Source organism: Grampus griseus (genome assembly GCF_964374135.1).
Source record: "Grampus griseus genome assembly, chromosome: 17".
NCBI lineage: Eukaryota > Metazoa > Chordata > Mammalia > Artiodactyla > Delphinidae > Grampus > Grampus griseus.
In genome coordinates, this window is record NC_139011.1 from 37,598,683 (window position 1) to 37,621,793 (window position 23,111).

Here is a 23,111-nt window from a genome sequence, read left to right on the forward strand (position 1 = left end):
ATTCCACCGATTCTGCGAAGTTCTCTAGGTTGACTCTGCCATGGTCACTTCTACCTATGAGCTCTTGTAGTATTTAAGCTGTGTACTACTTTATGCTTCCTTGTATTTTTCATCTTTTTATGTATTCTGTGAATGTGGATATTCTGTCTTTTTGAGTTGAGCAAGATATTTTACACATCACTATATATAGCATACCCTTAATAAATATCAATTGTAATGGTCATTTGCCCCATTCTAAGTTTTCCTAAAAACAACTCGGCTATCAACATAGTTTATTCTGCTCTGAAACACATGAAACCTCAGCTCAGAAGTATTTTAAATTGTCAATAATTATAATTATCTGAATTTAAAGCAAAAAACTTATAATTATTTTTCTCTAGGATTTTAAAGGCCAAAATACAAGAGAATTAAAAAAAAATTTTTTTTGGCCTCATTGAAATATAAAGTATTGAAATGTAAAGTTGAGTGTTAATATTTGACTGAATGCAAAATCCTTTAGAAGATTTATATATATATATATATTTTTAAATAAGTTTATTTATTTATTTATTTTTGGCTGCGTTGGGTCTTCGTTGCTGTGCGCGGGCTTTTCTCTAGTTGTAGAGAGCGGGGGCTGCTCTTCGTTGCAGTGCGTGGGCTTCTCATTGCAGTGGCTTCTCTTGTTGCAGAGCACAGGCTCTAGGCGTGTGGGCTTCAGTAGTTGTGGTACGTGGGCTCAGTTATTGTGGCTCGCAGGCTGTAGAGCGCAGGCTCAGTAGTTGTGGCACACGGGCTTAGTTGCTCCGCGGCATGTGGGATCTTCCCAGACCAGGGCTCGAACCCATGTCCCCTGCATTGGCAGGGGGATTCTTAACCACTGCGCCTCCAGGGAAGTCCCTAGAAGATTTATATTTAAAATGCTTTAGTTAAAGGAAAATATTTTCATTTGTTCCTTATGTTAAAGAGTATGTCCTTTGCCAAAACAAAGCTTTATTTTCTTGGGAATCACTCAAAACATTTGGACCTCCTCTGGTTTGTAATCCTGTTAAAATTTCATCCGTGAATTAAAGCCTAATTATACACAGTTGGTGAACCCTACATAGATACAATTCCATGTACAATAGTAGTTTACTCATTAAGTTTACTTATTGGAACATTATGAAATGTTGAAAATATTTTGAATTGGGATTAAGAAATAATTTTCTTTGGGAATTAACTGAGTTTAATTGTCTATGTATTTTTCTTTAGCCCATATGTTGTAAAGTACTATGGCAGTTACTTTAAGAACACAGACCTCTGGATTGTTATGGAGTACTGTGGAGCTGGCTCTGTCTCGGACATAATTAGATTACGAAACAAAACAGTAAGTATTTTTAAATTGTTTTGCTAATCTCATTTGTAAAGATTCATAGTTTAGAATCTGACTAGGTAGTGTTTTGTTACAAGAAAAATATTAGTGTGAGAAAAGAAAAGGTTTTTCTGTGTAAAGGGATCTAGTATGAGGTGTGAGAATCAGTCAAAGTCACAAATTTGCCATTTGTCATATGGCAAATATGGGAGTCATGATGGTTTAATTTATTTATTAGGATAATTTTTGGTTAGTCACCGAGAAACTACCATGGCACTCCTCTTCTTCATTTGGAATCAGTGTGCATGTTCTTTATTAACATGAGTTCAGTAAGTTATAGCTAGAATTTTATTTAAAGTTCATAATATTCATAGTATTTCTTTATCTTGTTTTTTGCATTATAACCTATGATTGGTAAACAGTTGAAGTTTTATGTTTCTGAATCTTAAAAATAACTGAAAAACAATTTTTGTCTTATTTTCCCAAATATTGTCAGGGTGTTTGAAAGTAATAGAGCTAGATTATAATTTTTTTTTCCTGGTAAATTCAGCTTTGTGAAATTTGTTTTTTAATAATAACTTTTTATGGCTATGTTTTTAACCCTCAGTAAAAGAGCTGTTTACAAAATTGTTTAGGCTAGCAATGCACCTAGTTTCCTTGCATAATTTATGAGGACAAAGTGACCTTTTTAAAATCTGTGAATGACTAAGAATAATAAATCAGTGAAATAATTTGTAATTCCATGAAACAGTATCCCAATTACTATATGTCTTTATTACATGTAGTCAGACATGTTTCAGTAAAATACATTCAGAAAAATACTTAACTACTTGAGTCAATTCGTGGTTAACCAGAATCATTTTAAAGTTTGATTGGGGAAGTACGTTGTAAGTTTATCCTACTAATTTTTTTTTTTCTGTTAGAGAAAATAAAGTAAATAGGATTTCTTTTAAAGGAAGTGAGATAGAAGTTAAAATAATCCCTGTTTTGACAAAATGGATTAAGTGATTTGTGACATTCCAATTATATATTTTAGAATTTGTATGGTGCTTAACTAACATTTATGTAAATCAGATGACTCCTGAGTGGCAGAACAATGCTTTAATTGAAGATAATTATACTCCAGTTAGAGAAGTGTTTTAAAACTGTTCCAGGGCTAAACTCAGTGTATTTGGTATTTAAAATTACCAAGTAGGAATATGAAGTAAAACTGAGTGAAATGGAAGATCTGTTTTCTTTATTTAAATGCTAATGTTACCATTTTGAGTACAGAGGAAGAATATGATCCAAGTACTTTATTTCTTGTTGCTAATAAATACAAACCAGTGAAGGTATACTGCAGTTCTAAAAGCTAGATATGGGTGGGATAATTATCCTCAGGAATCTCCTTCACCAGTTATCAAAGGAAATATTTTATCCCATTTGCATTCTTTTTTAGAAGACAGAATCCACCTAACATGTTTGGGGATCATACATTTGGCATGGTCTAATTGTTATTCTCACGGACGGTTTCCCTTGGGCTTGGGGAGGCATGGAAGGGTCTGATTCCCAGATACAAGAAGAACCCAGAGCTGCACGAGATGGCTCAGGAGCTGTGGGTGTATTATCTCTGGGTGTTGCCTTGATAACAGCTCCTGTTAAATCTCAAGAATATTCTATGCTACTTATGCTACTTTTCCTTCATTTATGTATTATTTAAAAAGAGTACCATTGTTATGAAGGTTGGCAGTATACGGGGATATGTATCATCCTCTTTTTTTTTTTAAGCACTGGAGATTGTAAATATTTGATCATTTTATAGGCATGGTCAATGGAGTGATAATCTTGATTGTTTGAATTTCAGAGGCGTGGCTGTTACTGATTGGCTAGCTTTCAAAAATGTGACCAGTGAAACAGTTGTCCTTGATCTATTAACACTCACTCCAGCAGTTAATTGTTTTCATGGTCACTAACAATCAGTCTTTTTCTAAGAGTATGGGAACTTTTTTTTTGGCTTTATATGCTCTTTTGTTACATGCTTTGTTGTTTCTTTCAATTCTGTATACATTTTAAACAACACAAGGCATTCTTATTATTATTTTATATTGTCAGTGTTTATATTTCTACTTTTTATTGCTCTTTACTCTTTTCTGCATTTCTCAGTTGCCTGAACAGTGTTCTTTAGTGTTTCCTTATATATGGGTATGATGGTGTTAAGATCTCTCTTTTTTTTTTTCTGGTATGAAAATGTTATCTCACTTCATTTTTGAACGATACATTTGCTGGATAAAGAATTGTAAGTTGGCAATTTCTTTTAGATTTTTTATTTGTTTTAAGAGGAATGACTCTTGGAAAACCACCTAAGTAACACACTTTTTGTAGAATTATTCTTGTCTTTGAAAGAAATCTCATGGATGAACTCTTCTGGATTTTCAGTTCGATTGCTATCTGTTTTTTGATCAGGTATTTCTTTGAAAATTAAAGGCACAGGGAAGAAAATCTGACTAAGATTTGTATTTTGGTGTTTTGGTATATGCTTTTGCCTCAACTGCTCCCCCACCTTTGAGTGTTTCCCCTACCCACCAGTCTTTGCCTAGTGAATTTGTATCCATGAAGGACCAGATCAAATATCACCTCGTCTTTGAAACTTTCCCTGTTTTCCCAGGTAGTTTCTTATCTATTTGGTAATTGGTTGATTAATGAATTAGGTAAGTCTTTATTGCATATTCACTCTTACATAAAGAGCACAATAAATTCTAGCTGCCATTATTATTCTAATTTTTACTGTTATTATTATCTTACATACTTTGACTGCTAGGTAGATTGAGCATCTTGTCATATGTGTACTGGCTCTTTTATTTACTTTTTGTGCTTATCCTTTGCCTTTTGTTGTTGTCGGTGGTGGTGGTGGTCCTTTTCTTACCAGTTTGCAGGTTTGCTTGACAGTTTGCTCATAATTTTATGAGTACTTCACATTTCATTTTAAAAGTCAAGAAGCCAGTTATCTGATTGTCAGCGTAGATGTTAAGGAATTTCAAAATATCTCTTTCAGCGGTTTTATGCCCTGACCTATGCTTTTCCTTTGGGAAACGCCTAGGAAAAGATAAAGGCATAGAGTTAAGTTTGGGGGTTAACTAGAACTCCCAGTGATTGGAACTGAGCCTGAGTAGCAAAGGGTTGGGATTGGATTGTTGGCAGTTGAGCTGATAATGAATGGTAATTGTGGTAATTAATGGTAGTAGTACTAGGGTTAGGATGAAGGTGAAACCCTCCTATATTCCAGTGGGTGATAAAAGTTTCTCTGAGTCTTCTGGTTGCATTTAGAGTAAAAATCACTATTTGGTTAGTATTCATTGAATCTTTCAGTTTATAAGTATTGAAGGATCTATAAGTAAGTATATGTGAGTTAAATGCCTGATTTCTGTGATCAAACCCACAAACACAGCTCCTGTCCTGGTATCATGTATTTTTTTTTTTTTTTTTACAGTATTTAAAACCATCTTTTGAGCTTGGTGAAACCTATGTGTAGATAACCTTACTGTGGTATCCTGTACTTGGAAATCACATTTAATTATTAGTTAGCTTTTAGTCTTTAGGAGAAGAGTAATTGCAGTTGCTTTCCCCTACTATAAGCCACTCAAGGGCAGAAATTTTTATATATTCATCTTGGAAATATTACAAGTGCCTGGAATAGCTACTGGCATCTAGCAACCTTTGATAAATGTTTGTTGAACTGAAACAGGATCAATTCCTTGGCTGCTTATTCTGTGAATATAAACAATCTTACTCATCTATTCAGTGTTATATTTTTGTAGATAAATTGTAATTTGCATGGCTACTACTATTCAGTATTAATGTTGTGGGTTATTGAACAGATATGATCACATATACCAAAGAAAGGCCATAAAAAGTGTGCTTGAAGGTTTCCTTGTGAGGACATATTTTAAAAACCAATATATTTTATGTTAAATGCCATTTAACTTCTAAACACTTATGCATTTCAAGTATATACTGCAAAGTAAAAATAGACAACTCTGTGAAATTGAAGCTTTTTAAAGATAGATTATATTTTTGATTACAGGCTTTCAAAATGATCTTTACATAATTCTTAAGCTGTGCCTTGACATATGGAAGAAATAGAATCCATGTCTTAGACGTTTATTGTGTATTTGTAAATGTTCTAAGAAAACGCCTAAGGTTTGTCTCTCCCACTTTGGCCCATTTTCTGATTAGACCATTTATTTTAATTCAGCCTAGCACTGTGGATTTTAGTTTTGGCTCTTCCACAAACTAGTTTTATAATCTGGTGACTTCAGCTTCCTCATCTGTTAAATAATAAGTAACATTTGTACAGTGCTTTACATTTTACTTGGCAGTTTTATTTACATTTTGGTTGAACAGAAAGGTTCAAAACACATTTATTGATCTAGGCCTGGTGCTATGCATTTGAGGTACAAATAACTCTAATAAATGTTGCTCTTGTTGCATTGTTTGCAGACTAGTTGAGGTAATACATACGTACAAAGCTAAATTTGATTCTATAAAGAGTTAGAGTTCTTTAGGGGCAGTAAAGGAGAAGCACTTAGCCTAACATGGAAGTTCAGTGAAAGCTTCATAGGAGAGAGAACCTTTAGCATGATCTTGGAAGAGGAGGAGTCATCTGTCATTAGAATCAGGCTCCACAAGAGCATGGTTTTGCCTTCTTTTTTCACTGATCTATCTCTGCTCCTTGGTCAGTGCCTGACATGCAGGATGCTGGGTAAATATTTGTTGTATGCATGAATGAATGAATGAATGAATGACTCAGAGAAGAGAGGGCAAAGGACATCTTGGGAGGGAAAACGATGATATGCTAAAATTATATTTCCGTCTTAAAGTCCAGTGTCATACTCCTAGATCACCTGAAGGAAAATGTTCCCAGTATCTGGTTTAAATGGATTTACTTTTCTCACACTTAATTGCTCAAAATCATTGTCATATATTAGTTTGATGGATCTATGTTAGGATCATGATCTTAGCACCATAATTTTTTGTTTTTCCTTTGTTTTTCCTTTTTTTTTTTCATGTTGAAAGAAGCAGCATATGCCATCTTTATCACTTCACTAATGTCTTCTAGCTTCTTACTCATTTTATCTATTTCCTGGAATTTATGTGATTCTTCTTTGAGAAGACATTCTTTGGAGCTTCCTGATTTCTTGTTCTAATGTGGACTCATTGCTTTTTAGGTCTGCTGTAGAGCTGCATCCTTGGAATTTCTTTTCACTGGACTCCTGGGTTAGTGCCACCATTTTCTTGTATATTTCCTATTTCCTTGGTTTTTCACTCTTGTTTCATATTCTTCCTCAACTATCTTCTTCAAGGTGTAAGAGTTAAGAGGTCAACTATTTGAATCCTTGCATATCTGAAAATGCCTTTATTTTGTTTTCATAACCTGGTTGATAGTAGCCTATGTAGAATTCACATTGAAAGTAAGTTTCTCTCAGAGATGTGGTAGCTTCCCTCCATTTTCTTCTAGCAGCCAGTATTGCTAATGTTATACATAGCTAATGCCTATCAGAGACTTATTTATTTGTAGGTCTCCCCCTGCCCCAGAACTTCTTAGACTTTTTTCTGTATTCTCATGTTTCTGATGTTGCATAAGGAACAAGATATTTCACGAGGACGTGCCTGAGTGTGAGTCCTTTTTATTAGTTATGCTCAGCACTCAGTAGTTCCTTTCAAATAAACACTTGTGTCTTCTTCAGCTTTGGAAAAATTTCTTCAATAGTTTCCCCCTCTGTGGTATTCATTGGATGGTGAAATCTCCTGAATTTTATTCTTTTTTTCCCTCCTAGATTTTCTGTCTCCTTTTTGGCGGTGGGGTAGGGGGTGAGTTTTTTTCTACTTTATTTTCTGACTCTTCTAACTGAACTTTTTATTTCAGCAGTTATATTTTAATTTACAAGAACTCTTATGTTTTTGATTAGTCCTTTTTCATAACATCTTGATGCTTGAGGCGTGGATGCAAAATCTTTTCTAATCACTCTAAGAAAAATAAGTTTTGAAAAAATTATTTTCTGTTTTCTGAATCATCTTTATTTCCACCGGGGTTATTGTTTCAGTTGCTTGATCCTGGTGTTGCCCATGGCAGGCTGACCACCAGAAAGGCTGACTAGCTCTCATCAGAAGCATTGGGACGATGCTTTTTGCCTGGCAGGTATAATGTTAGGATGAACTGGCTGGGAGCTGGCTTTAGGGGCAAGTGCCCACAGAGGCGGTTCGTTCAGTTTGTTAGCCATTCCCCTCCCTTGCCTTTTTTGGGGCCTGGGGATAAATGCCAGACTGCATGTAATCTGTATGTATAGAGTAGGGATGAGGAGCCAAGTGTTGTTCTGTTTTCTTCTTTTCAGCTTCCATGGGAAAGCTAACCTACCTTTTCCATTCCGCTTTCGCTCCTGCCCTCCCTACACAATGATTCTAACTTGGAGCCCCTTTGGTGTTTACTTGGTAATCACTCCTTGTGTTGCAGACCCCTTCTTTGCCTGCTCTTGCCTGTGACTCTTCATAGAAATACTTCCAAATTTATTATACTCTCCTGTGCTGATTCTTTATTTTTAAAATTAATTTATTTTTATTTATTTTTGGCTGCATTGGGTCTTTGTTGCTGCACACGGGCTTTCTCTAGTTGCGGTGAGCGGGGGCTACTCTGTTGCGGCGCGCGGGCTTCTCATTGCAGTGGCTTCTCTTGTTGCAGAGCACGGTCTCTAGGCGTGTGGGCTTCAGTAGTTGTGGCACACAGGCTCAGTAGTTGTGGCTCGCAGGCTCTAGAGCGCAGGCTCAGTAGTTGTGGCGCACGGGCTTAGTTGCTCCTCGGCATGTGGGATCTTTCCGGACCAGGGCTCGAACCCATGTCCCCTGCATTGGCAGGCGGATTCTTAGCCACTGCGCCATCAGGGAAGCCCTGATTCTTTTATTAAAAAATTTTTTTCTATCAGTTTAGTTGTATTTTAGAAGGAGGAAAGACAAATTAAACAAATTAACTACAAATTCAGGTTAGTTTTTGAACCTGAATCAATGATATCTCCTCTTTCCCATCCCACCTACCTCCCTATACATACTTTTATACTCTTAGGTGTTTAAATTAGCACAGCTACTTTGAGGAGTACAGTTTGATAATCTATTGTAAAGTTGAATGTATAAGCACCCTAGGATCCATCCAATGATTCTCCTTTTCCATCTGTACCTTATTCTCCTCTTCTGTCTGTACCTTACAGAAACCCTAGCACAATTGGTTAGTGAGAAATGTTCCAGAGTGTTGTCACAACAGAAAATTAGGAGCAAACTTAAATGTTGATGAGCACTAGACCTGGGTCTAGAGAATTGCTACTGTTCTTTGAGTCTCCATAGTTTTGTAGCTCTTTGGTGAAGGCAGACTCTGAGAATAGCATTCTGGTTGAAACCTTTCAGGGTACCCAGCTGTGCAGGTGGAAACGACATTAAAATACTAACTTAAAGTTTGTGTCTTAAAACACAATAAATGTCCATTTTGTTATATACGAGAAATTATTGTCTGCTTTTCCCAGGATGAAATATTGATATATTCTGTGATTGGGTGGGGAGCAGGGGAGGGGGCATTGAGGGAATACAAAATAATGGAGAGAAAGTTCCAGACTGAAGAGAGCAGTTCCTAAGTTATGTATATTTATTTACCTGAAGGCTTGTGGTGGACTTGTTATTTTATAATGGAAATAATTGGGAAAGTCAGGTTTATTCAGGTATCACTTTAGAACTGTGAAGGACACATTGAGACCATTCTTGGTAAATTCTTACCGATTGTTAGTTTTTTTTTTTGTTAGTTTTATAGCAGTGATTCTCAACTCCAGTGACAGACGTTTGATAGATATTGTAATAGCTATTACTGTAGTACTGGTATGTGCCAAGCACATTATATAGATTATTGCATTTAATCCTCGTGTAAGGACTGAACAACTATGTGAGGTAAGAACAATTATTGACCCATTTTCCAGATGAGAAACTGAATCATAGAGTGGTAAAGTAGATTAGAGGGAAAGAAAGGGTTGAAATTATAGCTGACTGCTAGAATTGTACTGTAGAAGTTAAAAGCATAGTCTGGAGCCCAGAATGTCTTGAATTCTGGCTCTGCTACATACTAGTTGTGTGAACTTGGGCAAGTTTCTTAACTTTTCTGTGACTCGTTTTCTTCATTTGCTAAATGGGATAAGAAGACTACCCTACTTCATCGAGTTGTTCTGAAGATTGTACATATGTAAAGTGCTAGGAACAGCACCTGGTACAAAAGAAGCCCTATATGTATTTGCATTGTTATCGTCATCATCGTCCTATCTTCTCACTTACATAGATGGGAGTGTCTTTGCATTGTGTACATTATCAGATAATGTGTTTGGGTGGAATAATACAGAGGACTATGGAACCAAGGACAGAATCCTAACATTCACCATTGGTACCCTGAATTATCATTGTTAATGAGGGAGGTATGTAAGCTCTGTGAGATAGAGCTTACATTTTTAGGTACAGTGAGAGTTTCTTCAATAGAATCAGGCAGTGCTATTCAGAATATACTAAGATATTTTATTTTAGTGCCCTTAGAATTAATGCCTTGTACATAATAGTCTTTTTGGTAAATGTTTGATTTGTTGTATTTTAAAAATATATATTCTGCCTTGATGTTAATTATGTACTACTTCAGACAGGTATTTTTTTCCCTTAGTGAAGGCATACCAGTTTCTTACTGATTTAAGATTTATTTGGAGCTTCAAAGTTTGATATTATTTAATCGTTAATAATAGACATCTTTTTGATATGTGTGGATTTCTATTCCATAAAGTGCTTTTTAGGGTTTATATTTGCCTCTGTGTTATTGGACTAATTCATGTTTGACTTTCCTAATCACCTTGTTGCATGTTCCCTCTTTGTGTAATAGATACTAGTTCATACGGGCTTTATAACTCCACATATATTGAGTGCTTTTCTGTTGTCTTCTGATCTCTTTTTCAGGAATCTTTTCATGTGGGAAAGGATTTTAAAATGTCTGCCCACTGACCATTTTCACAGTAGAGTATCAGTTCTCTTTCTCTTCAGATCAAGGGATTATAAGCAGCTTGTGTATATGTATATTTACATATGGTGTAAGTAGTGAAAGCTTTCATTTTGAATCACTAGTTGTCGGACTTTGTGATAGATTATTAATTTTTTTTTTTTTTGCCAGACATCTGCAATCCAGATTTCATGAAAGAAAACCCTTCTCTGCCCTTTGGTATATAATAATGGCTAAAATATTCTAGTTATGTTTTCTAATGTATGTACTTTGTGTTGAGCAGATTTTTGTTTTTCTAGAAGAGTCCCATAAATTTTTTATTGTTTAAAACCTTGACTATTTTATATCCTCAACCTTCCTGTTTTTGGGTGGGATGAGATAGAGTGGTGAGGGGTGGAAGGGAGTTACTGAGTTGCTCTGTTGTTTTTTCCAGTGTTTTCCTCATGTTGAATACCTAAGGGCCCCATTAAATGTATGTATTGTTTTTCCCAAGAAAGAAGGAGTAAGAGGGAGAGAAATTTTGATTGTAAAGCAGTTGGAGTCTGAAGCTTGATGGATGTTCAGATAAAGCCTTGCATGTAAGCTTAAGTATTACTTTTGAGATTTAGGTATTTCAGAAATTGCTACTTAACTCCTCCAGTTTCTCTAAACCATTGATTTTTAGCAAGGGGTTTTGGTCACCATCGTGTGTTGATTGTATCATGTATGTCATAAAAACTAATGAATGCTGAAACATTTGAGGAGTTCTGTAAAATTAGATATCTAAATGCAGTTTTAATATAATGGAGTAAACATTTATTGGCTGGGGCAGGTGGTACTAGGAAAAAGAAGGCAAAAAGAGGACTTTAAAAAAGCATTCATGTTCCTTTTAAAAGACATGTTTATTCTGCTTTTCCCACCCCTTATTATTGTAACCCTTTTGTTTGGGGGCAGAAAATAGAAATCAGCTTTAGAGATCTCATGCTGTTAAATATTTGGAATAACCTCTAGCAGTTCTAGAGTTGGTCACCAGTTTGTGCTTTATACAGACCTCTTTTCCAGGAACCTCCCGCTTTTTGGTATCTACTTGAAATTTACTACATCAGTTTCAACTCTTGGTTATAAATTACAGAAAACTCATCCTAAACTGGCTTGAGCCAGGAAGGGAATTTATTTGCTCACATAACAAAAAATCTTTGCAGAGCTAGTTTCATGCATGGTTTGATTCAAGGTGAAAGGAATTACTTGGATTCGTCTCTTTGTCCTGATACTTCTGTATTGACTCCACTCTCAGACTCTTACCTTATAGTGACAAGATGGCTGCTAGCAGCTACCTGGATTATACCTTTCTAGTTGAAACCCAGCAGTGTTGTACCTCACTGCTTCTGAATGGGTCATGTACCTTTTTCTGTGGCCATTGGAATGTGATGGGGTAACTGGATTAGCTCTAGGACATGTGTCTAACCTGGAGCTAGGATGGAGCTGACTGCTAGAATTCATGGCCTGAGGATGGGGAAGTAGTGATTCCCTAAAGGGAAATGAGGGTATGTTAGGAGGAGAAGGGTGAATGGGTGTTTGAATGGCCCAAAATAACAGGTATATCTATGTATTTACCAAACCTAAAATCAAAACAAGATATATCAAGAATAAAACACACACACGCGCGTGCATACAAAACCCTCTAAAATAACTCCCAAAATGAACGTTCGGTGTTAGAAGAGGTATCTGTTAACAGTGGCAGTTAAAACTGTGGGGACCTCAACCTTTTCTCCCTTTTGTCACAGTAAGATACAGTAAGGGCTGTATCTCAAGGAGCCTGCTCCTCTGTGTCAGCAGTAAGAATTCTGGAAAGTCTGCTTTTCAGGATTACAGATCCATGGTTTCATTTAGACAATGGTGGCCTAACCCTGTTTTTAGTTGTGGTGTCCATGGCCCCTTCTCTTATAAGGATTTTCTCAACCTGAACAGGTACTGCTGTTCAGTACTATACTAGAATCTTTGGAGAGTGAGTCCTTTTGTATGGAAAGTAATTCTTGCTCCTTATTTGGTGTCTCCCATACAGTGAGATTCAGTTCTAAGTGTATTTCACACATGCCTCTTAAAGTTCCAAGCCACAGCATTAACATGACCATGCACTGTAGGATTAGACCCTTAGAATTTTTCATAGCAATCATGTGCCCCATCTTAATCTCTGATTAAATACATCATATGCATCACGCTCCATTACATCTTTTCTAAATCTTTTGATTGGATTATAAACACTTTTCTTTATGATCTTTCCACATTGCAAAATAGTCCCTCCAATAGACTTTCTCTTCTACCTTAACTAAGTAAATTAAACTTACAAAAGTATTTCCTTGGCTTCCCTTATTGGTAAGCTGCCCAGTCTTCACCTTAGTTGCTATATTTCTTGGCATTTCTCCCAGTTCTATTTCCCTTTCATAAGTCAGGCCCACCTTCGTGCACTTTATTTTTATATCGTACATTCCTCTCCTGGCAGACTGCCCGTCACTGCCAGATCTACGATGAGCCCTCCCTCCCTGTCATAAGCCTGACCCATAGCGCACTGTGACAGTGGTTATCTGGAATGATGTGGTTTAGTGGAAGGACTCGTGGATGTGGAATCAGAAAACTAAACATCAGTTCCTGGGTTGTTATGTGTTAGCTCTGTGACCCTGGTACGTTGTGTAACTCCTTTAAACTTCAGATGGCCTAATCCTAAAATGGATCTGATATCATATTACTTGCCTTATCTACCTCAGTGTTTTCTTGTGAGGAACAAAGATGATGAGTGTCAGAGCATTTTGTAACCTATAAAGTTCTATACAAATGTAAATTGTATTTTATTACTATTAAGGCAAAAACTTAAAAAGATGGGATTTAGATTTTAATTATTAGTGATTTAAGAATTTTATGATATTTGTTGAAATAGTGGATATTCTCTAGTATTAGAAAAACATATTAAAAGATTGTTGTCTTATACAGTGAAATATTATTTAATCTTAGGAAGTCAAGAAATGTATGTAAGTTAATTTTCCAGAAAATGGAAATTCAGCTCCTTAGGTAGCAAATCTCTAATTTTAACAGTTTTAGATGGAGATCTTTTAAAACAGTATTGCATAATTCTTTAAACTTTTAGAATGTGTAAACTCCTCCCATTTTAATTATATAAATTAAGGGGAAAAAAAGTAATATGAGCACATTGTAAAACTTTCAAATAGTACAGAAGAGGAACTTAGCGTCTCCTTACTCAGCCCTTAGTTTTACTTCCTGGAGGAGATGTCAGTTAGTTTCTTGTGGCTTCTTTCGGCACATACGTATGCATATTTTGTTTTAAACAAGGGATTTATACTGCATATGTGGTGTTCTATACCTTGCCTTTTTTTTTTTTTAAACTTCTGATGTATCTCAGAGATCTTCCCATACCAGTACATATAGGTCTGTGTGTATACAACAGAATGTATTTTTTTCAGTACTTTGGATAAAATGAGTTCCAACTGACCAATTTTTGTTGTTGTTGTAATCAAAGCTGCAGGAAACTTTCGTAGGTATTTATTGGTATACCTGTGTTGTGACGGCCATTGGATACCTGAAAAATGGAATTACTGGGTTAGAGGGCATGTTCATTTTTAATGACAATTCCTTTCTTTTTTTTGTTTTGTTTTGTTTTGGTTGAGAGGTGCTACCTAAGCCCTATGTTATTTTTTAGTGCTTAGGCAGTTTCAGTTTGAATTATGAAAGAAAGAAGTTTGGATTTTGCTTTCAGTGCCTTCCTGCTTAACTGCATGCTTTGACATCACTTCATCTCAAAATTAGAAATTTTGACTAAAAAATCCATTGGGATTTTAAGCAAGTTTACATACCTATTAGCTACTACTGCAGTTGCTGCTGCTGCTACTACTACTACTGCTGTAAATGATTTTATTATTACATTCTCCACACTAGCTTACCTACTTTTAGTCTTTGGCTGAGAGTCTACTGTCACAGTTTCCTTCTTAAAAGTTGAGGTACAATCATACCATCTTTCCATTTAAAAATGTGTAGGCACGTAAAGCAGAACTGACCCCTAACCTACCTTTGCATTCTGCACTGTTTTCCTATACATGTTACAGTCAGACACAAAGAACTGGTACTGGATTTCGTTTATTTGTGTGCCCATTCCCTTTACACATACCTAGTATTCCATTCCCTCTTTTGTCTCCTGACAAACTTTGTTCATTCTTCAAGAGTCAGCTCAAAAGTCACCTCCTCTGTGAAGACTTCCTTGTATGGGGAGAGTGCTGTGGTGAGATTGTCAAGGCTGCAAGAACTGTATCGTTCAAGACCTTGAGGGTTAAAGTATATGGTTTGGATTTTATTTTAAGAGTACTGGTTCTGGGCTTCCCTGGTGGCGCAGTGGTTGAGAGTCCGCCTGCCGATGCAGGGGACACGGGTTCATGCCCCAGTCTGGGAAGATCCCACATGCCGCGGAGTGGCTGGGCCCGTGAGCTGTGGCCACTGAGCCTGCGCGTCCGGAGCCTGTGCTCTGCAACGGGAGAGGCCACAACAGTGAGAGGTTCGCGTACCGCAAAAAAAAAAAAAAAAGAGTACTGGTTCTGATTAATCACCTGCTGTCCTGGAGTGCTCCTATACCTAATCTTGTTGTAGCAGGCATTTTTTAATATTGTAATTATTTGTTCCTGTTCCCTTCCTTCCCCACTAAATTACAAGCACCACGAAGGCAAGGACAGTATAACAGGCTCTCAGTAAATTTTGTTGGTGCCTACCGTCTGTTTTTGTGTTTGGATATTAAATGAAATGATACCTGTAACGTGGCTGGTATAGTAAAAGCTCAGTAAGTGTGAGTTGTTGATATTATCATTATCATCACTGGACAGATAAATCCTTACTTGGGGAATAAAGGGTGATTTCTTGAAAGAGGTGAGATTTGATCCAGGCCTTAAAAGACCATGTGAGGATTACACTGGTGAGTTTTGCTCAAATGGTTTTCAAAACTTCATGAAAAGTCACTGTGCAAGTTAAAACTTAAAATTTGATAATAAAGTTTCTGTAGTTATCTGTCTATGGCATTTGAAAAGGGGAACTATGTCTCATTTTTTGGTTTGTTTCCTTAATAGATAGTAAGTATTAAATATAGAATTAATGTATTATTTTATATGCATAAATAACTATGTCAAACAGGCAGGATTTAGCTAAGATTTTCAAAGATTCATTTTTAGAAAGTTAAAATTCTTAATTTTGTATGAACTTACAAAGCCTCCCTTGAATTTGTTTTTACTAAAGTAAAAACATTAAGGCAGTACGTGTATTTTAAAACAGCTTGTGCATGTGCTCTTCAGACTCCTTGGTGGGTGCATTTTTATCAAAACCATATACACAGTGACATACTAAATGTATCATATTATTGTACTAATCATATGACTCTAGAAACAAAAGTAACCAGAGGACCAAAGCCTATCAAAACCATCTTTTTGTTTTTGTACAATGGGATTCTTTTTAAATTTGCCAATGAATTCATACCAGTATTGAAACCAGATGTAGACTTCCGTCTTTTAATGTATTAGCTCAGCTATAAAGTCTTATTTCCATCTCTGATTACTGAATATTTCATTCATGGTGTAGTATCACTCTCCCGTCCTCCTTTTTCTTTTCTTTTTTTTTTAAACTAGGCTCTAAAATATGATTCAAATGATTTTAAAATGACATTGCTGCATTTGTATAGTGACAAATAAAATTAAATCTGTATTGTATTGACGATAACCTAATAAAATCCACAAATGAAGTACTCTGTTGATGAAGTTTTTCATTGGAATAGATTCTTTTTTTTTGCGGTGCTCGGGCCTCTCACTGTTGTGGCCTCTCCCGTTGCGGAGCACAGGCTCCGGACGCGCAGGCTCAGCGGCCATGGCTCACGGGCCCAGCTGCTCCGCAGCATGTGGGATCTTCCCGGACTGGGGCACAAACCCATGTCCCCTGCGTCGGCAGGCAGACTCTCAACCACTGCGCCACCAGGGAAGCCCATGGAATGGATTCTTGACAGATACTACTAAAAGAAGTGTTAGCTGTGGTTTGAGAATGGATCTAAGCATTTTCCATCTTAGAACTAAAATCTTGTGTTACCTCTTTCTGTATAAAGCAGATACTCTCTTTTGTGTTTTTCTTTTCTCCCTAAATATTTTCAATATAAAACTCACGAGTTTGAAATCTATCTGATGAAAAGTCATAATTATAGAAATAAAGATACTAAAAATTTTTATAGTAATGGGAAGAAGTACTTCTCTCTGTTGCCAAAAAGAAATCTATTTGGTAACTGGTTGTGTTTGTATGCAAATGAAATTTGTTAAAAACATTTAAAGATTGTTTGAAAACAAAACTCTGTTTAGGAAAATGACTGTCAACTAACTCCTTTCCCCCTCCACCCCAAATAGTCCGTATGTGTCCAAAGGATACGAAATAAACATCTAGATCAAGGCCTACATCTAGGAAGGCCTGCACTCCTTCCTTTCCTAGTCTCCATTAGTGACACAAAATACGTGTAGAATGGTTTAAATGTTGATATAGATATTGTTCTTTTCCAAAGTTCATTTGCTACCATTGATATTTAAAAGAGACCAAGTAAACGTTTTTTGCTCCAAATTTGCTAAGATTTACCTGCATTTTGACACTTACAAGGCTGAAATTTGGCCCATCACTTTTTTTTTCTTTCTCCAAACTCCATTTCTTATTGAAGCCAATTTAATAAGATTCAGTGCACTTTCTTTTTAAATTTATGTACAGAAAACTTCACATTTTGGGGAGTACAGTTCTAAGACTTTTGACAAGTGTATAAAGTCTTGTGAGTACCACCAAAATCAAGATATAGAACAGACAGCCCCACACCCCCCAACACCCAGTCCTGCTGTGTGTTTATAGTCACCCCTCTCTCCACACTTAATCTCTGGCCACCACTGATCTGCTTTTTGTTCCTATAGTCTTTTTTTTTTAACATCTTTATTGGAGTGTAATTGCTTTACAATGCTGTGTTAGTTTCTGCTGTATAACAAAGTGAATCAGCTATACACATACATATATCCCCATATCCCCTCCCTCTTGCATCTCCCTCCCACCCTCCAGGTGGACACAAAGCACCGAGCTGATCTCCCTGTGCTATGAGGCTGCTTCCCACTAGCTATCTGTTTTACATTTGGTAGTGTATATATGTCCATGCCACTCTCTTATTTCGTCCCAGCTTACCCTTCCCCCTCCCCATGTCCTCAAGTCCATTCTCTCTGTCTGCGTTTTTATTCCTGTCCTGCCCCTACGTTCTTCAGAACCATATATATTTCTTTTAGCTTCCAAATATATGTGTTAGCATACGGTATTTGTTTTTCTCTTTCTGACTTACTTCACTCTGTATGATAGACTCTAGGTCCATCCACCTCACTACAAATAACTCAATTTTGTTTCTTTTTGTGGCTGAGTAATATTCCATTGTGTATATGTGCCACATCTTCTTTATCCATTCATCTGTCGATGGACCCTTAGGTTGGTTCCATGTGGCTATTGTAAATAGAGCTGCAATGAGCACTGTGGTACATGACTCTTTTTGAATTATGGTTTTCTCATGGTATATGCCCAGTACTGGGATTGCTGGGTTGTATGGTAGTTCTATTTTTAGTTTTTTAAGGAATCTCCATACTGTTCTCCATAGTGGCTGTATCAGTTTACATTCCCACCGACAGTGCAAGAGGGTTCCCTTTTCTCCACACCCTCTCCAGCATTTATTGTTTGTAGATTTTTTGATGATGGCCATTCTGACTGGTGTGAGGTCATACCTCTTTGTAGTTTTGATTTGCATTTCTCTAATGATTAGTGATGGTGAGCATCCATTCATGTGTTTGTTTGACCCATCACTTTTTACCATTTTTCTCATCTTAGTGGAAGGAAGGAAAATGGGCCTCACTTGATATCTGAGTGCCACTTCATAGCTATCATATTTCTATTCTTCAGTTAATTATTTGAGTTACTGTACTGATGGTCTTTCCTTTCTCTGGACAGGGAACTACTTTTCTTATTCAAAGCCTAATTTTAATGCCAGTTCCTCTTTCCTTCCCTAATTAATCACTCTCTACTCTGGTTCCATTTCACTTTGAAAGTGCTTTTTATAGTAGTTTATAAGTCTGTCTTTCATGCTAGGTTGGAACTCCATGAGGTTAAAAGTTAGAGATGTTTTAAATTCAACATAGAGCAGGTGCTTAATAAATGTTTTTTCAGAGAATGAATGTTTTCTAGGGCTTTTTGGAAAATATACTTTCTTAGATCACTGTTACACATGGCTTATACTCTTATACATGCCACACATGTTATTCTCAGCAACATTGTGACCCGTATGGGATAATTTTACAATTGATACTTCGTTATTTTGATTTGCTTTTCTTTGATAATTAGTGCAGTTTAATATTTTTCATGTATGTTAACTAGCCCTATTATAAGTTTTGTGAATTGCATATTCATTTCCTTGCCTATTTATTTATTGAGATTTTATTGTTTTTCTTGTGAGCTCTTTATGTTCTAAGTAATTCTGTATACTAAGTATCTTACTGTATTTGCTGTGAATATTTTTCTGTTTTCTAAGCTTATAGTTTTTATGTAGACAAAGCTAATAAATTCTCATAATTCTTTGCTTTTATTGATTAGAAACTCTTCTTGCCTACTGATTTGATACTTACTTTGATTTTTGTTTACTTTTATTTAACTGTTTTTAAATAATTCATCTATGTGTTCTTTTTAGTGGGGTTAAGCATCTGTTTTCAATAAAATACTCAGAAAGCTACCTCTGATGTCTTCAGTTAAGGTCACTTTTCAGGCTAGGTGAGTCTGCTTACTTGCTGAGTTCATTTACAGGTATACTTGTTTTGTTTGGCCGGCACACCATTTAAAATAATTTAGATTTGAATGCTAAGATGCAGTAGGCATTCTGCCTGATACACAGGGCTGCTGTTCAGTTTTACTGTTTGTTTCTGGCTGGTATCTATTCTTACTGTTGTTAACCACTGTAGCTGTTCTGACTGGTTGGCTTTATGGCTCATGACTGTTCTGATTACATATTGCTTTTACTCTTTGTCAGATACATATCTTGAATATCACCTTTGGAACAAGCCTTGCAACTCCCTATTTTCTTATATTGAGACTAGTTCATATATTCATGTTTGTGACATCTGGCAGTGATGTGATAGTCTATAGAGTATAGACTATCCCACTACTATAGAGTCAGAAGACACGTGGGCTTGCCCCTTAAGTAGTTGTGTTTGACAGACCAGTCAATTTCTCCCTCATCTATAGAAAGGGACGATAAAGTGTTTGTTTATTTAATTGTGTGAAATGCACATAAAATACTCTATAACTTTAAAGTAATATAAAAATTTAAGTCAACATTATATTTCTGTGTTCTAGAAAATACTTGTTTACTTGTTTATTATTGTTTAAAATGATTTTATTGAGGGATAGAAACCTTTCATTTTGTAGTTGAAGTTAAAAGGCTTAAAGTGCAGGTACATTTGAGCCTTAATATTCAGATGGATTGTTAAAATAATACTGTACACAAATAATTTTAAATTAAGACTTATCCATGTACTGGTATGAATGATTGGATATTGCATCATGTTTTTTGATTAGGGGAAGATATGAAATGACCCCCTGAAGTAGGAGGAGAAAAGCATAATGGGAGAGAGGCTTTAGAAACTTTACACGTTTGCTTCAGATCAGTCCTCTCTACCTTTAATAATTCAGGACCAAATACAGGCTGTGGCCTTAGGTATTCTTGTAAGCTTTGTAAAAACTAGGACAGTTAGTTTCTTCACCACTGTATACCCAGCACCTTTAACAGGATTTACACGAGAGAGCCAGTGAAGTAGATACTTGTTGAAAGAATAAAAATGGATGTCCAAATTAGTGTGAATTTATTATTTATTATAGTCTTTTGTTAAGAAAAGACTATGAAGTCTTTTTTTTTTTTTTTTTTTGCGGTACGCGGGACTCTCACTGCTGTGGCCTCTCCCGTTGCGGAGCACAGGCTCCGGATGCGCAGGCTCAGTGGCCATGGCCCACGGGCCCAGCCACTCTGCGGCATGTGGGATCCTCCTGGACTGGGGCACGAGGATCGGCAGGCGGACTCTCAACCACTGCACCACCAGGGAAGCCCGACTATGAAGATCTTTTGTTAATTTGTTATAAAATCATAGAGTTGGAATGAACTTTTGAAGTCTTCTAGCATTCAGTGCTTTACAGCAATGACATCAGGTAGATCCTGAGACCTTGAAGTATAGTAAGTCAATTTAATTCTGAACTTTCTCTAATGCAGCTCTGAAATATAGGGTACAGGAGCAGAGACAACAAATCAAGGAGTTAATGAAGGATTAGTTACTTATTGGTTGGAAATAGTGAAATGCTAAGAGGATAAAAATTGAGGTCTAGGTAACTGAAAAGGTCAGCATTGAAGTAACTAAACACGACACAGTTTTTTGGACTGGTACTGCTTTTGTAACACCCCGAGCTCTTTAATCTTTATCCAGGAATGTGGAATAGGGAGAGGGGAGAGAACCCAGGTCCATATGACAGCACCACCACCTTGCATACCTCTGCAGTGGTGTGGTGTGGTGGCCCTCAGCAGCACTCCTGCCTCCACTCCCCCACCGTGGCTGCAAACCACTAATTAAAAAAACTGGGAACATCAGTTGTGAATTTCTCTTTTCTTTTAGTAACTACAAGTCTGTACCCATTCATTAATTATTTATTGAGTGCTAACTGTATGCCAGGCATGGTTCCAAGCATTGTGGATACCTTGGTGAACCAAAGATCTCTGCTCTTGTGGACCCTTTTCTTAGTGCACTGCTGTTCAGTACAAACATAACACGAGCCACATATGTAATTCTAAACTTTCTAGCATCCACATTTAAAAAAAAAGTAATAGATGAAGTTAATTTTAATAATGTATTAAATATATTAATATGTAATATTAATGTTATAACATCTAATAATATTTTATTAATATCAATAGCTTATATTAAACATTAACAGATTTTAAATAAAATAATTAATATAATTAATATATACATATCATGTAAAAGTGTAAGCAGTATGTAAGTTATTAATGAGATACCTTACATTCTCTTTTGGTACTAGGCCTTGAACTTCGGTGTATATCTTACATTTATAGCATATCTCAATTTGGGTTAGCTATGTTTCAAATGCTGGGGAGCTACTGTATTGGATAGTGCAGCTTCAGAACATACCGCTTGCTGTCTGTGGACCATGAAGTCAGACCATCTGGTCTGAGGTAGAGAATCAGTTCCTGGAAGTATTAGAATTTTCAATTAATCCAGACTCTTTACCCATGACCTGCAAAGCTTTGCATGATCTGTACAATACTTTATGACAATATATATTGGTGTTGTATTTATAAACCACCTGGCAATTTGCTTAGAAATTTTAACATGATAAGGGTTTTTTTTTTAATTGAGGTGAAACTCATATAACAGATTTACCATTTTAAAGTGAAAAATTCCTTGGCATTAGTGCATTCACAATGTTGTGTAATTACTACCTCTGTCTAGTTCCAAAATATTTTCATCAACCCCTCTTCATTAAGCAGTTTCTCCCCATTCCCCCTCTTCCCCTAGCTCCTGGCAAGTACCAGTTTGCTTTCTTTCTCTATGGATTTACCTATTCTAAATATTTCATATAAATGGAATCATACAATATGTGCCCTTTTGTGCCCAGCTTAATGTTTTTGAGGTCCATCCACATGCCCATACTTTATTCCTTTTCATGACTGAATAATATTCCATTCCATTGTATGTGTATACCATAATTTGTTTATCTGTTCATCTGTTCATAGATATTTGGGTTGTTTCAACATTTTGGCCATTGTGAGTAGTACTATGAACATTCATGTACGTATTTGTTTGAGTACCAGTTTTCAATTCTTTTGAGTATTTACCTAGGAATGGGATTGCTGGGTCATATGGTAATTCTGTGGTTAACTTTCTTAAAAAAACTTTCCAAGGAACTTAAATATTGTTTTCCACAATGGTTGCACCAGAAATGCATGAGAATGTCAATTTTTTCACATTCTTGCCAGCACTTGTTACTTTCTATTTTTTTTAATTTTATTATAGCCATCCTAGTGGGTGTAAAGTGGTACCTTATTGTGGCTTTGATTTGCATTCCCTAATGACCAATGATGATGATGTTGAACATCTGTCTTTTTATGTGTGACCATTTGTATATCTTCTCTGGAGAAATGTCTATTCAAGTCTTTTGCCATTGGGATTGTTTGCCTTTTCTTGGTTGAGTTAGAAGAGTTCTTTATATATTCTGGATTCCAGACTCTTATCAGATACATGCTTTGCAAATACTTTCTCCCATTCTGTGGGTTGTCTTTTCACTTTCTTCATAATGGCCTTTAATGCACAAAAGTTTTTAATTTTGATAAAGTTCAGTTTTATCTGTATTTTTCTCTTGTTGCTCGTGCTTTTGATGCTGTATCTAATGATACATTGCCCAACCCAAGGTCGTGGAGTTTTACCCTTATGTTTTCTTCTAAGACTTTTGTGGTTTTAACTCATATTTAGGTTGTTGATCCATTTTGAGTAAATTTTTGTATATGGTGTGAGGTAGGAGTCCAACTTCAGTTTTTTTTACATGTGAATATCCAGTTGTTCACCCAAGTTATTTCTTGACATGAACCACTGCGGGATTGGTGGTGGTGGAAGCAGGCTTCTTCCAGTAGTT

At 36.2% G+C, this 23,111-nt stretch overlaps 1 protein-coding gene across 1 annotated transcript in view; it reads left to right on the plus strand.

Annotated features, from left to right (window-relative positions):
* Nucleotides 1–23,111, plus strand: part of STK3 (serine/threonine kinase 3) — a 322,020-nt gene that overhangs the window by 73,135 nt on the left and 225,774 nt on the right. Inside the window, exon 4 of the mRNA XM_082675272.1 lies at nt 1,228–1,342. Within this exon, the coding sequence (XP_082531398.1) occupies nt 1,228–1,342 (115 nt within the window). The remainder of the gene's footprint in view (nt 1–1,227; nt 1,343–23,111) is intronic.